Raw genomic sequence first — 13,914 nt, forward strand, 5'->3', positions numbered from 1 at the left:
GTGGAACAAACTCTGTCATGCACACACTATGGGTGAACCTGAACAGCATGTCTTTGGATTGTGGGAGGAAACCAGAGCACCCGGAGAACATGCAAACTCCACACAAACTGAGCGGGATTGAATCCACGTCCTCCCACACCACCCAGCCGCTCTGACACAGCAGCGCTACTCGCTATGCCACCGTATACCCCATTTTACAACGAGGGAAAGTTTAAGACGTCGAGTCTACCACCAGCGTCGGATTTTGCTGAAATAATACACAGTATCTCAACTAACACACTACAACCGCACGCTCAAGAACGACTTCTGTATTTCTTTGTAAGAATCCACACCCGATTAGGGACACGCCCTGTTGCGTTTTTCTGTGAGGCCATTGGTCAGAATGTCAGGCGCTGTAGCGCTAATGGATGAGAAAGGCGTCAATCCGGAGGAGGCGGATCCAGACAGAAACTTCAATCTCGATGGCGCAGGCATAGGAGAAAGACAATTGGCAAGAGCCGCACTCAGAGTAAACCAGACAACTGGACCGAACTGTACAGATGGAAGAAGACAGAAGTGATCAGATGAGGCCCCTCTTGAGAACAGTAAGCTAATCCCCCCCCCCCCCCGATGTCATGGAATGTTTTAAATTAGATTTTGGGTACAATAGTCTAATAATCATATCATAATGCACATGATGATGATTCGATAGCTCCGTGCCTGAACGCGCGTGCGGTCGATGAAGTAAGGATGAATTGGGCTTTTATCTGCTTCGCTTGATTATTTTATACAGAAAGAAGTTCATGTGACTGTGGTTGAAGTGGGTAGATGGAATAAGACAATAGCGTACGATGGTTCCTGTGGGTTACCTCGTCTAGTGTCCCCGGATCCCAGCGTCAACTTGTGAAACTGACCAAACGACGGCACAGCGCGCGCTGCCGCTTTACATTAATAAACGGAAGAAGGGTGGATTGCGTGGCAAGATCTGTTTTATTAGGGAAAAACTGACAGCAAGTCAGCGGGAGAAGCTCTCCCGGTCTGAGCGAAAGCACACTGTCTCATTTTACGCACCTAAACCGTTGTAAAGCAGGTGAATATAAGAAGAGCGGAATCGACGGCTCGTTTTTGCCGCGGTTTCGAGCGGAGCAGCACCGAGACGGTTAACGGAAGAGAGCGGCTCGAACTCCGCGGGGCCCTGGAGTTCGTGATGAAAAACCGGCGGTGGGGAGAAGAGAGAGTCGCTTCCAGCGCCGTCGGAGTGCTTTATTATTACTACAGCGTTAGTCAGTCTTTGGTCAGGTTAGTTACTTAACCGCATCCTAGGGTTAGATGAGGGTTAGTTACTTGACTGCACTTGTACAGCACATGATTGACATGCCACATGGTTAATTGTAAGGACACACTGGTCTGGATTTTACGGCACACTGGGGTTAGTTAACCAGTTACTTTGCACATCCACTGTGGCATGTTTCCGGAGGTGTTGCTGATCGATTGTGCTCCGTTCCAGAGGCCCGTACTGCCAATCCGAATAAGTTCCGTTCCTAAATCTGTCTTTAAGTCGCACTTGTACGTAACTGGGAACAGTTAGGTACGGTTTGTGTCTAACCTTTGTTAGTCAAATTTTTGTCTTAGTATATTGTATATCATCACTCGTGTACCTTTCTATGTATAAAAAACATTAAAGAAATGCTTCTGGATACACTAAACATCTTTAATAATAATGATACAAATATTAATAATACAACAAATGAATGTAATGAGTAATGTAACTACAGTACTAGAGGGAGAGAGAGATAATACATAATCAATGTTACTACAGTATTTTTGAAAGAGAGAAGGAGAGTGTCTGTGTAGGTATAAAAAAATTAAACTATCTTTTCCAATGTTTGTTGACATTTAACCTTTTTTCGATTGCTTTATTATTTCCACTTACATTTATATTTATTCACTTAGCAGACGCTTTTGTCCAAAGCAACGTACATCTAAGCAAAAGTACAATTTATGCATTGCATTAAAGAGACATAGCTGCAGACATGTGACTCAAGTAAATTGCCTACCACTTGCTGCACTGGGGTTCATTGTTCAAGTAGGTGCATAAAACACAGGATAGACAAATCTTCATACCCTACCAATTTCTTTTTTTTTAAAAATTTTTTTTATTTATTTATTTTTTTAAAATATAAGATACACAAGCAAGCAAAAACAATGCCAGAGTAGTGGCTGAATAAAGGCTTTATCTGGTGATAATCATGAAGTTTTGATGTGTGAAGACAAGGAAAGCACCAGGCCCAGACGGTGTCTCACCGGCCTGCCTAAAAACCTGTGCTGACCAGCTGACCCCTATCTTCACAAAGATCTTCAACAGATCACTGGAGATGTGTGAAGTTCCTTCCTGCTTCAAACGCTCCACCATCATCCCCATTCCGAAGAAACACAAAATCACAGGGCTTAATGACTACAGACCTGTCGCCTTAACGTCTGTGGTCATGAAGTCACTTGAAAGACTGGTGTTGGCCTACCTGAAGGACATCACTGGACCCTTGCTGGACCCCCTGCAGTTTGCTTACCGAGCAAACAGGTCTGTGGATGATGCAGTCAACATGGGACTGCACTACATCCTGCAACATCTGGACAAACCAGGGACTTACGCGAGAATCCTATTCGTGGACTTCAGCTCAGCCTTCAACACCATCATCCCACACCTCCTCCTGTCCAAATTAACCCAACTCTCTGGTGCCCACCTCCATCTGTCGGTGGATCACCAACTTCCTGACAGACGGGCAGCAGATAGTGAGGCTGGGAAAATTCTCATCCAATACTTGCACAATCAGTACTGGCACCCCCCAGGGATGTGTGCTCTCCCCACTGCTCTTCTCCCTGTACACCAACGACTGCACCGCTAAAGACCCCTCTGTCAAACTCCTGAAGTTCGCAGACAACACCACACTCATTGGCCTCTTCCGGGATGGTGACGAGTCTGCTTACAGACAGGAGGTCCAAGAGCTGGCTGTCTGGTGCAGTCATAACAACCTGAAGCTGAACACACTCAAAACGGTGGAGATGATCGTAGACTTTAGGAGAAACACCTTAGCATTATCCCCACTCACCATCATGAACAGCACTGTGGCAACAGTGGAGTCATTCAGGTTCCTGGGCACCACCATCTCACAGGACATGAAGTGGGAGCCCCACATAGACTCCATTGTGAAGAAGGCCCAGCAGAGGTTGTACTTCCTTTGCCAGCTGAGGAAGTTCAACCTGCCACAGGAGGTACTGATGCAATTCTACTCCGCAGTCATCCACTCTGTCCTCTGCACCTCTATAACTGTCTGGTTTGGCTCAGCTACGAAATCAGACATCAGAAGATTACAGCAGATAGTTCGGACTGCTGGAAGAATCATCGGCACATCCCCCCAGCTCTCAGAGAACTGCACTCGTCCAGAGTCAGTAAAAGGGCTAGCAAAATCATTCTAGATTCTAGATAAAGGTGAGTTTTCAGACCTCTCTTGAATGTAGAAAATTCATGGTTGGGGACAGGCATGGGTTGGTCGATACCCAAACGTAGGTCTTGGGGAGAATCCGATGTTGTAGTCAAGGAGGTAGTGCAGGTGTTGAGAGTCATGCACATCAGGGGTGGGAATGAGGGATTGCGGAGAACGAGGGACTTGGAATGACGGGTTGGGTTGTCATGGATTCACTCGAAAGTGCTGGAGAGACATGTTTCTGAAATTAGATTTTGCAGCCAGGGTGTGCAGGTGCAACTTTATACCCCGCTGCTCTGATTTTGTGCAGATGTTTGGGGTGAAGTTGTGGGCTTGACAGTCCGACTGAAAAGAAGGAAGTCTTTGTCCTACCTCGGGCTCACACACCCATGAGCCGATGAACCGCTGTAGACACGCAATGTTCTGATGCACGTTGCAAAGTAGCGCCTGTTTGTTGTTACGAGTTGTGGTATGTAACTTGAATTTTTAATATGGTAGGCTTTACGGGGGGTTTTTCGTAACTACGGGCTGTACGTAAGTCGGAAGTTTGTAACCTGGGGCTGCCTGTGTACCAGTATGTGATGAAGTGACCCTTTAGCGCACAAGTAAATGTCACTCTGGGCCTCTCTGTGTCCATCACTTAAGGGATTTTCCACTTTTTCTAGATAATTTATAACATCACTATGCTATTACTTTTTAAAATATGGTTTAACTCAACAAACTAATCAGGTTAATATGCCGATGCGGTGTAGAGATATCCATGAAAAGTCCAGGCAGTTAATTCTGACAGCAGGCCAGAACACACTTTTATACATTGTTTTTGCAAGCTAAAGAATGTATTAGTTGTGTAAAGAACAACTTCCTGATATGTCTCTATTCTTCCAAAAAGCTTGTTTTCTAACTGAAAGCTGAAAAAATTCAAGTCTAACCTAAAAAGAAATCTATAGCACTTTGCTTTGATAGGTTGAAGTTTTAATTCACAATTAATGTTTTGTGACATGTGAACATGTAATAAAACGGGTGATTATGCTTGCCGTCCTGTTTTTTGTTTCACTGAAACGCACATCTTCCAAATCCACACCCTGTGAGAACATCAGTTCACTGCACAGCGAGCACCACGCTCAACTAATGTGTACCATTGGACTGCACTCCATCCTCAATCAGAGCACAACAACTATTTTCCAACCAGAATAAAATGTGTTTAGTACACTTTGGGTTGACCTGAGATAGCAAAACATAGTAAAATATTCTGTATTGTTTGTTACACACATCATAATAGAAGAAATCCTTGTTAACTACTTACTGTGATCCTTCAAACTTACCAATTATGGCACTCAAATTACTAGTGTGAGAGTAACATGTTGAACTGTAACCTGAGCATGATATTTAGCCTGGACTTCTCTGTTGTAGAAACCAGAATGTCTAATCAGATTTGTAAGCTGCTTTAGTTAGTTAACCATTAGAAGGTTTAGGTTATGGATGCTTTTCGACAAATGACTGGCGCTGGGTGATAAACGTGTTTTATTTATCCATTCAGGTTCTTTGCCCTGAACTTCAAAAATGCTTGTTATTGATGTAAGCTTTAGCCTTTTGTTTTCCACTGACCATGTTTGTTTGACTGTGATGGCATTGCCGTGCTTGTGGTTGTAACAGCCTGCTGCTTACAACAATACTATTGAAAATGTCCCATGAAAATAAGTTGCTGCTTGTTTTTGCTTCTGATATGTATTTTGTGTGTGTGTTTTTTTTTTTTTTTTAAATTAATGGTAATATACAGGCGATCAGAGCCACTTTTGGCTGACAGTGGTGAAATACCTGTCTCCCTATGGCCTATACTGAACAAATTCTGTAGTGACAGCTCTGCAGGAAGTGCACTATGAGCTCCTTGAACTTGGACCCTGCAAACAACACACCCAAAATCCCTTTTGTTTCCTTAGTGCTGTTTTTGTTCTTAACAGAAAAACAATTATTTTTGCCATGCTACAGTATCTTTTATGAGATATTATTATGTGAGCTGATGTAATTCATCTGCTCCAACAGCTCAGGAAATTAAAACCAGACTTTTTTTGCTGGCTTTGTGTCATTTATAGTCATTGTAGCTCTTTTAATGTACATTTATGTGTATAATATACAGAATTATTCATTTTAAATCACAGTAGGTTGAATAACTTTGCAATGGTTGAAATGAGCTTCTTCTTAAAGGGAAAGTTGCGGTATGTCAGATTGTTCTAACCAGTGTAGTTAATGGTATTTTTTTCTTAGATGACTGAAAAAAACACTTACATCACTGCATTATCTTTAGTAAAGCACATTTTTGTAATTGTTGAATTGTGTGTTTCTCAGTCTTACTTGTTAACAAACATTTTAAATGGGTACGATTGTATATGTAGATAAAATGACTGGCAGTGCACAAAAAAATCTGAATAAGCTAAAATTAAAGTGTAACGTTTTGTATGAACAGAATGCTTTAAAATTACAAGTAACATTTTCTGTCATGAGGTAATACTTTCTTTAAAAACAGCCTAGGGAAAAATTTCAAACATTTTTCAATCCATGTTGGATCCCATCTAGAAGCACTCAGTTTCCTGTAATTTAATGCTTTCTATCTGCATAAAGTACTTAAATGAATAAAATTAATAAATTAAGGACAAGGATAATGAAACCAGTGTTTAACACACAAGTCAGCTTTAAACATATGCAAAAATGTGATAAATGAAATTACACCACAAGTTTTGGATAATAATATCATAGTCCTTCATACTGGCACCAACCGTTTCACTAGAAGTATAGGTTACTTATGACTCACCCAGCTCATTGTTCTTGTTTAGGGCCTTGAAGAAAAACTCAAGTTTTCAATTTAGTTTATTTTTATAGAGCACTCTTCTCACGCAGTGACAAAGAGCGCTTTAACGCAGGCATAAGGCAAGAAAAACAAATACATCAGATAAAGAAACAAAGAAGACAGTCAACTACTCTCACTCTCTCTCACACACACACACACACACACACACACACACACACACACACACACACACACACACACACACACACACACACACACGTTGTCTGAAACCGCTTGTCCCAAGTGGGGTTGTGGCAAACCGGAGCCTAATCCGGCAACACAGGGCGCAAGACTGGAGGGGGGAGAGCCCACCCAGGACAGGATGCCAGTCCATCACAAGGCACCCCAAGTGGGACTCGAAACTCAGACCCACCAGAGAGCAGGACCCAGCCAAACCCGCTGCACCACTACACCCCCCCATCAGTTGACTACTGACTATCATAATATAATGCTTTTATAGAGCTATAAGTATGCCTACTGGCCACAGAGGAAACGGGGGAAAAAAACTCCCAACTGAAAATCGAGGGAGAAATAAAAACCTGTGGCTGCCCATCCATCCTGAGTATTCTAGATTAACTAACAATTCTAGACCAGTTTACAAGTAATAATGATAGTGTTGCTATACGGTAGCTTGGACTCCCAGCTCAGCATGGTATGTCTCGTCCATCATGCCAGTCAGGTATCATCTTCAGTCAGCATGGGGGTGTGTCTGTGACTGCCACCTGGCCTCCTCAGGTCATATGTAGGGAGACAATGCTCAACACGAAGAAATAGTTAGTAATTTGTAACTTAAACAAGTAAATTTAATTAACATTGGTACAGAGGTGAGAAAAAAAAACACAGCCAAGTTGGAATTACATTTTGAGGTGGAATGCCTGAGTTAACATGTAAGTCTTTAGTCTGGATTTGAAGACTGAGACAGATGGGGCATTTCTGGCAGTGACTGGCACGCTGTTCCACAGTTTAGGTGCTCTATAATTAAAGGCCTGACCTCCTACAAAGGTCTTATTGGTCACAGGTACTTTAAGGTAACCTGCATCCAATGAATGAAGCTTTCATCCTGGGATATAAGAATCATTAATTTCCCAAAGGTAAACTGAAGCAACGCCATGTACTGCCTTATAGGTCAAAAGTAGGCTTTTATAATCAACTCTAAATGTGACCGAGAGCCAATTCAACGTTTTCTGTGCAAAGCCTGTTCTTAAGTTTGGACTGGACAAATCCATATGTGCTAAAGACACATTCCACACTCTACGCCTGCAGAGGATGTACAGGCAGAAAGAGACTGGTTCACTACAGCCATGGATTCCGGATTAATGATATCACTTTTAACTAACATTTTACGATTTGTAACATTTTAAGGAAGAAAACAAATATTTTGGTAACACTCGTATTTAAATTAAACATTTAGCATTACAGAGAATTCTCAAGATTTAAATATATATATATATATATAATATAGGGGGTGCGGTGGCACAGTGGGTTGGACCACAGTCCTGCTCTCCAGTGGGTCTGGGGTTTGAGTCCCGCTTGGGGTGCCTTGCGACGGACTGGCGTCCCGTCCTGGGTGTGTCCCCTCCCCCTCCAGCCTTACGCCCTGTGTTACCGGGTAGGCTCTGGTTCCCCACGACCCTGTATGGGACAAGCGGTTCTGAAAGTGTGTATGTATATAATATATAAAATAAAGATTTAAATTAAAAGAAATCAATCCTGAAATTCTCTCTGAGCAGATATTAAGGAACTGATTATATTTTATATACAACGGTCAGCTGTGATGTGTTATGGAGCTTTTTTTTACATTTAGATTTGAAATAAAACCATTTTGTGTTTTCCTCAATGGTTCCATTTTTCCTTATTTTTAAATATGAAAAGGTTGCAAGGAAATAATATTCTAATTGAACAGCTTGGACGTATGTTGCAGTGACATGTCACAGATGAGTTGCCTTATCTGCAGCCGTAGTGGATGATGCAGTATGTACCACCAATGGAGGCGGGTTCAGATTGGCTTTACAACAGGCTCTGGCGGCATGAAATACTGCACTTTGTCCTTGTGAAGTGAGCCATCAAAGGCTGACTACATTGTATGTGTGTGCTAGCTGGTTTCCAAAGCCACACAGAGGGGTGTAAGCCAGGGAGAGAACTAAACAAAAGTGAAGACTAGAAAGTGGGTATATGTAGGAGGTCTCTGTCAAAATGCGTCAGTGCTAGGTGGCTGGATTGCTAACTCAGCAGTAAAGTCACACAGCATGAGATTTGCTGTGGTTCCTGGATTTGTCCACATGCACATCTCACCCAGCTGGCCGTGCAACTTCAATTTTTTTTTTTTTTTTTGATGCTTTTTTGTTTTAGTTGTATGGATGATAAAGTTGAGAGTGGCCTGAAGCTGTCAAACAATGGACATTTAAAGGAATAAAATGGGCAACGGCATAGAATAGGGTTTGTGCAGATTATTTAAAAAATTTAAATGTTTTAATATGACAATTTAAAAAAAAAATTACACTGATTTAGCTGTCATGTACCTTGCCTCACACTGTAGGCTTCTGGGGTACATCAGACTACTGTGAGTTGGTAGTGTTTGGAAGTGAAATTTTTATTTATGAATTTATTACTGCATTGTCTAATGTTTTCACAGAACCTTTCCTGGAGCTTAAGTGGAAACATTTATAGAATATAGTGGTAAAAGTGATTTTGGAGTTACAAACTAGTCAAGGGAGACATTGCCAATCCCAACTGTGTTTGTAAGTGTAGTACCCCATGTATGCACTGGGAAATATTAACTGAATAGCAAATTTGAATGATAGAATTATCATATGTGTGTGCCTCTTGGAGAGTAGGGTCGCAAAGGACATACCTGTCATTTGACATGTTCTGCTCTTTGGTTTGATGGGAGAATCATTTGCTAAATGAGAATGTAGCTGGAAAACAAGTTGCCAAAAAATATATTAACGTCTGATTGTCTGAACGTATTTGTATAGTCATATTTGCACAGATACAGGAGTGCACTGTGATTCTGTGAACTGTGTACATTCCGTGTGTGTGTGTGGATAGCTGGTGGGGTAGTGGTTATAGCTACCGGCTTTGGACATGAAGGTTGCAGGTTCAATCTCCACCTCTAGCTGTAGTACCCCTGAGCAAGGTACTTGCCCTAAATTGTTTCTGTAACTTTACCCAGCTGTATAAATTAGTAAATAATTGTAGGTAGACTAACATTGTAAGTTTCTGTCTGTGTGTGTGGCTGTAACAGCAGGGAGGGATTTTACTTTCACTTTTGTTACAGGACCCCATTCTTCTGGGGTAGCAGATAGCCCTGGATGCCCTTGCGGAGAGCAGCAACAAACTGCAGAACATCTGCTGGATTACTGCCCCACGTACACACCCACACCAGTGGATTTGACAAACATCAATGACAAAGACATTAAACTTTGGCTACATGAAGCCAATTTTACAGCTTAAAGCTTGCCTTATGTTGCTGAAGATCTGTTTTTTGATCATACGATAAATAAATAAATTCTTCTGGGGCATTGCACTCATTCACTGGAAGTCACACTTCTCTCGGTTCAGCCCTGTATTGTATTTTACTGTTCAGCGCTACAGAGTTTTTACTATTGAACCTTTTTCTCTAATTGCTCTGATGTTCTACACAGTCCTCTGAGTCTGGATGTTTTAGAGTTATTCTGGCTGATGGGACAAGAATAAAAAATGTTTGTTATAGGACTGTTTAGTAGAAGATATGTTGCATTGATTATGTTGATCTGCAGCAATTGTGTAAGAATTAATTGCGGCGCTTATATCATCGGACCAGTTCTCTGTGAAAACTGCCAGTGTGAACTTCAATTAAATGATAAAGATGTTTTTTAGCAAATTTTGACACACGACAGATGATTAATTAATTGGGTGGTTTAATTAATTTAATTGGGAAAATCCTGCTGTAGGATAAGTGTGTACCACCGTTTCAGAGCTCAAGGTATACACCAGTAAATGCAGTGAGGCAGGAGGTGCTTGGCTGAGTTTTAAATATGCCCATTGAAGTCCGGTGACTCCGTGTTTCCTTGTTCACTGTAAATAACATCTGTGTCGTCATGGCTGTGAAACAGTGCATACGGTTACCACGAGGCAGGTGGTTGTACTTCTGTTCAGACAACTGATGTATGTTTTGACTCTGGTTAATGAGTCCTTCTCCATCACAGTAGCATGCCATAAGAATTTGCTTATTCATATGGTCTTTGACCATAGGTGACATATGACTGCTGTCCAATCAACCTTATGATTATTTTCATCGAGTCCCAGTGTTTGGTTGTAACACTGACCGCTTCATCTGCTGTATGATAACATCAGCTGGCAGCACTGCCACAAGGTACCATATTTCTTATTTACTCAGTCAGGGCATCTATCATTGATTGTGTTTATTTATAAAAACATTGTTGTATTTACAGATTGCTTTGAGACACTCATGCCTGTGTTCTGAAGCTCACATGTGGTCCTCTCCCTTATGTCCAGGGTCCCGACGAGGAGGCTGTTGTTGATCTCGGCAAGACGAGCTGTGCCATCCACACAAACTTCGAGAAAGAGGAGCTAGAAAGTGAGTCCCAAGGACTTCCTCTCCTATGTATAATATGAATGTGTATTATGATTCCAATGAAATGAAATTTTTTGCTTGTTTGTGAGGTCTCACCCCCAGAATTGTTCCATTTGATGAAGTGAGTTTTGGGGGTGGGATACAGATAATACTCCACTTGCAACAGGTTTCAGTAGAAAATTCAATTAAATAAATCAACTTGCAAATGTTGTTTCTTTGAAAATTTGTAAGTCGGATGTTTGTGACATGAGGTACAGGAATAAATAAGGGGTTAGACCACAAAACAACATAAGTTCCATTTCTGTAACTTTGGAGACAGCCGAGCAGTTATATACATCAAGTTGCCTTCTTTCCCTCAACTGTAAAAATATTTCACAAGTAGTGATATTTCCAACAACAAACGATCCTTATAAACTGAGCTTTTTTGCAAACTGTGATAAATGCCAGCCATTTTGGCGAACCATGATAAATCCAGGAAGATGACGTTATGATTTTAGCTAATCGCTGATTAATTCAGCCTTGATAAGTAAATTTTTCAATCAGCTGTAGGTTTATATTCTTAAAAATATTATTCTTAATCTACTTAGAATTTTAGGGGGTGCAGTAGTGCAGCAGGTTTGGCCAGGGCCTGCTCTCTGAGTCTGGGGTTCGAGTCCTGCTTGGAGTGCCTTGCGATGGACTGGCGTCCCGTTCTGGGCGAGTCCCCTCCCCCTCTAGCCTTATGCCCTTTGTTGCCGGGTTAGGCTCCAGTTTGCCACAGCCTCACCTGGGACAAGCGGTCGTCCTATACGGGGGTTACGGGGAGCTGGAGCCTAACCTGGCAACACAGGGCATAAGGCCAGAGGGGGAGGGGACACACCCAGGATGGGACGCCAGTCCATCGCAAGGCACCCCAAGCAGGACTCGAACCCCAGACCCACCAGAGAGCGGGACCCAGTCCAACCCACTGCGCCACTGCACCCCCCTACACTGTGTGCGCGTGTGCGCATACGTGCGTACTTAGAATTTTAAATCCCAAAAAAGAATAATAGATTTGAGATCTTTTACTGTTATAGCTTTGATAATCATGTGCTTGTGTGTGGGAGTGTTGAAAGGGAGGGAGAGAGAACAAAAAATAGTCTGTATAATTATTATTTACTGTATCAATACATAATATATCCATAATTCCCAATCCTAATTACTTATTTTCTATGTTTTATCCTCATCCATTAACCTAATAATTAATACAATTCTGACTACTTATTTTGTCTGCCTGATCACTTTTCAATTTATTTTTCACTTTCAATTGATCTACCTTGGTAAGGTACAGACCGTAAGCTTATTTTGTGATAATATCTATGGAGACAATAATTAGAAGACATGGCATCACTTCTGCAAAGAAACCAATATTAAGTCTAAATTGTTCTAAAGCAAACACAGCAAGCAAACAAATATGGTATCCATTCCATAAACATTAAGCACAGGATTTTAGATCAGCAGTGTCATCAGTAATTAAAAAGGCAAAAAGCTTTAAAATTTCTGAGGCCACAGTCTTGATGATTCAGCCTGGGTCTGACAAGGAGGGGCTGAAGACTCCTTTATGAAGGAATGTTGCTGTGACTGGTTGAAGATGAGAATGACTGAATAATGACATTATGTTGCTTTGATTTTCCTTTCATGAGGTATTGTTTCTGTAAGTAAACTTGTTACATTTTGAATGGTTTTATTATTCATGAGTTTGAAAGGAAAGTTTGAAAGATGTTTGGACTTAACAGCATTTTGCTCCTTGATTTATCTCATTTTGCAAAAAGCAAACAACCAGTTATCATTTCCAAATTTCTATTCCAGCAACATTTTTTCAATATATGGCAATTAAACAGGATCAGCACAAGCTTTTTATTATGCTTATCGCTTCATACTAGGTCAAAGTACCATATTAGAATAACAAAACCGTGTTTTTCTCAGAACGATCAAAATGGATTTGTCTCATTTTGGTGTCAAAATATGCAATATAATATATTTGTATATAATATACAAGAATGTTTATATATAAAACACAAAAATCCACTTTGGTGTAAACATATGCAGCACAACATCTACACATTTGCCCGTCACTGTCCCCAAAAAGCACCCTTTATACTTCTGCGCTCTGTCTCTCCGCATGCTGGTGTCCAGTGAGATGGTAGCAGATGTCGTCCATCCTGTAGGCCAGAGCTTCCCATTTACTGCAGGATATTCTGCTGTGTCCTTTGCAAGTCACTAAGTAGTGCATGTTGCAAAGGACACACAGCTTTGATGTTATGTTTTTATATAGCTGAGAGGCTCGCTCTGCCTACGCAGTTCGTTCTTGTTACAGGCCAACTGGTTCTATGCTAAAGGTCACCGGGCTCTCTGTCTTCCCCAGGCCACCGAGCAGTGTATGTTGGAGTACACGTTCCGCTGGGCAGACAGAGCAAACGCAGGCACCGTCACCGCGGACACCGACATCATCGCAGGAGGAGGTATCATGGCTCTGAACAAGAGGAGGGAAGGGAGTCCCCAGTCTATGGTAATATCACATACCCTGGGGTGAAGGAATGTACTCATACTAACTTTGTATGTGTATGTGTGCATACCTTAGTCACATCCACTGTGCAGTGGTTTGTTCACCTGATTAATTTCAGCTGCCCTCCGCTGGCAATCTCTACAGCTGAAAGGGTGTGTGGTGTGCAAAGAAGTATCCTGCTGGGCACAAGGAATCATGTGTCCTGAAGAGAATCCATTGTGTGGTCCTGCCCGCTGAATAGACTCTGAAAGACAAATTCATTTTGATTCTGAAACACACATTTTTCAGATTTTAACAATTTGAAAATCAGGATTTGACTTGCAGTTCACAGGACCTTATGATATTATTGCATGCTTATTGCTGTGTTTAGCATTTCAGTTGCATCCATTGCTAGAGCCACTCAAGTTTCACTTAACCTAAGTTTGGCACAGAAGATGACAGATGTCAGTGATCATCAGCAATCAAGCACTGATTCAGAAGAATCTGATTTTGAAGAAGGTACTGAGGCCCA

General features: G+C 41.6%; 1 protein-coding gene across 2 annotated transcripts in view; it reads left to right on the forward strand.

The window, feature by feature from the left end:
- The first annotated feature begins 459 nt into the window (after window positions 1–459).
- slc4a7 (solute carrier family 4 member 7) overlaps window positions 460–13,914 on the forward strand; it is a 52,722-nt gene continuing 39,267 nt past the window's right edge. For both annotated transcript variants that reach the window (XM_018754748.2, XM_018754749.2), the window contains exons 1-3: window positions 460–584; window positions 10,801–10,882; window positions 13,263–13,406. In XM_018754748.2, the coding sequence (XP_018610264.2) occupies window positions 540–584; window positions 10,801–10,882; window positions 13,263–13,406 (271 nt within the window). In that variant the 5' untranslated portion in view covers window positions 460–539. The remainder of the gene's footprint in view (window positions 585–10,800; window positions 10,883–13,262; window positions 13,407–13,914) is intronic.

The sequence above is a fragment of the Scleropages formosus genome, chromosome 8, assembly GCF_900964775.1.
Source record: "Scleropages formosus chromosome 8, fSclFor1.1, whole genome shotgun sequence".
Lineage (NCBI taxonomy): Eukaryota > Metazoa > Chordata > Actinopteri > Osteoglossiformes > Osteoglossidae > Scleropages > Scleropages formosus.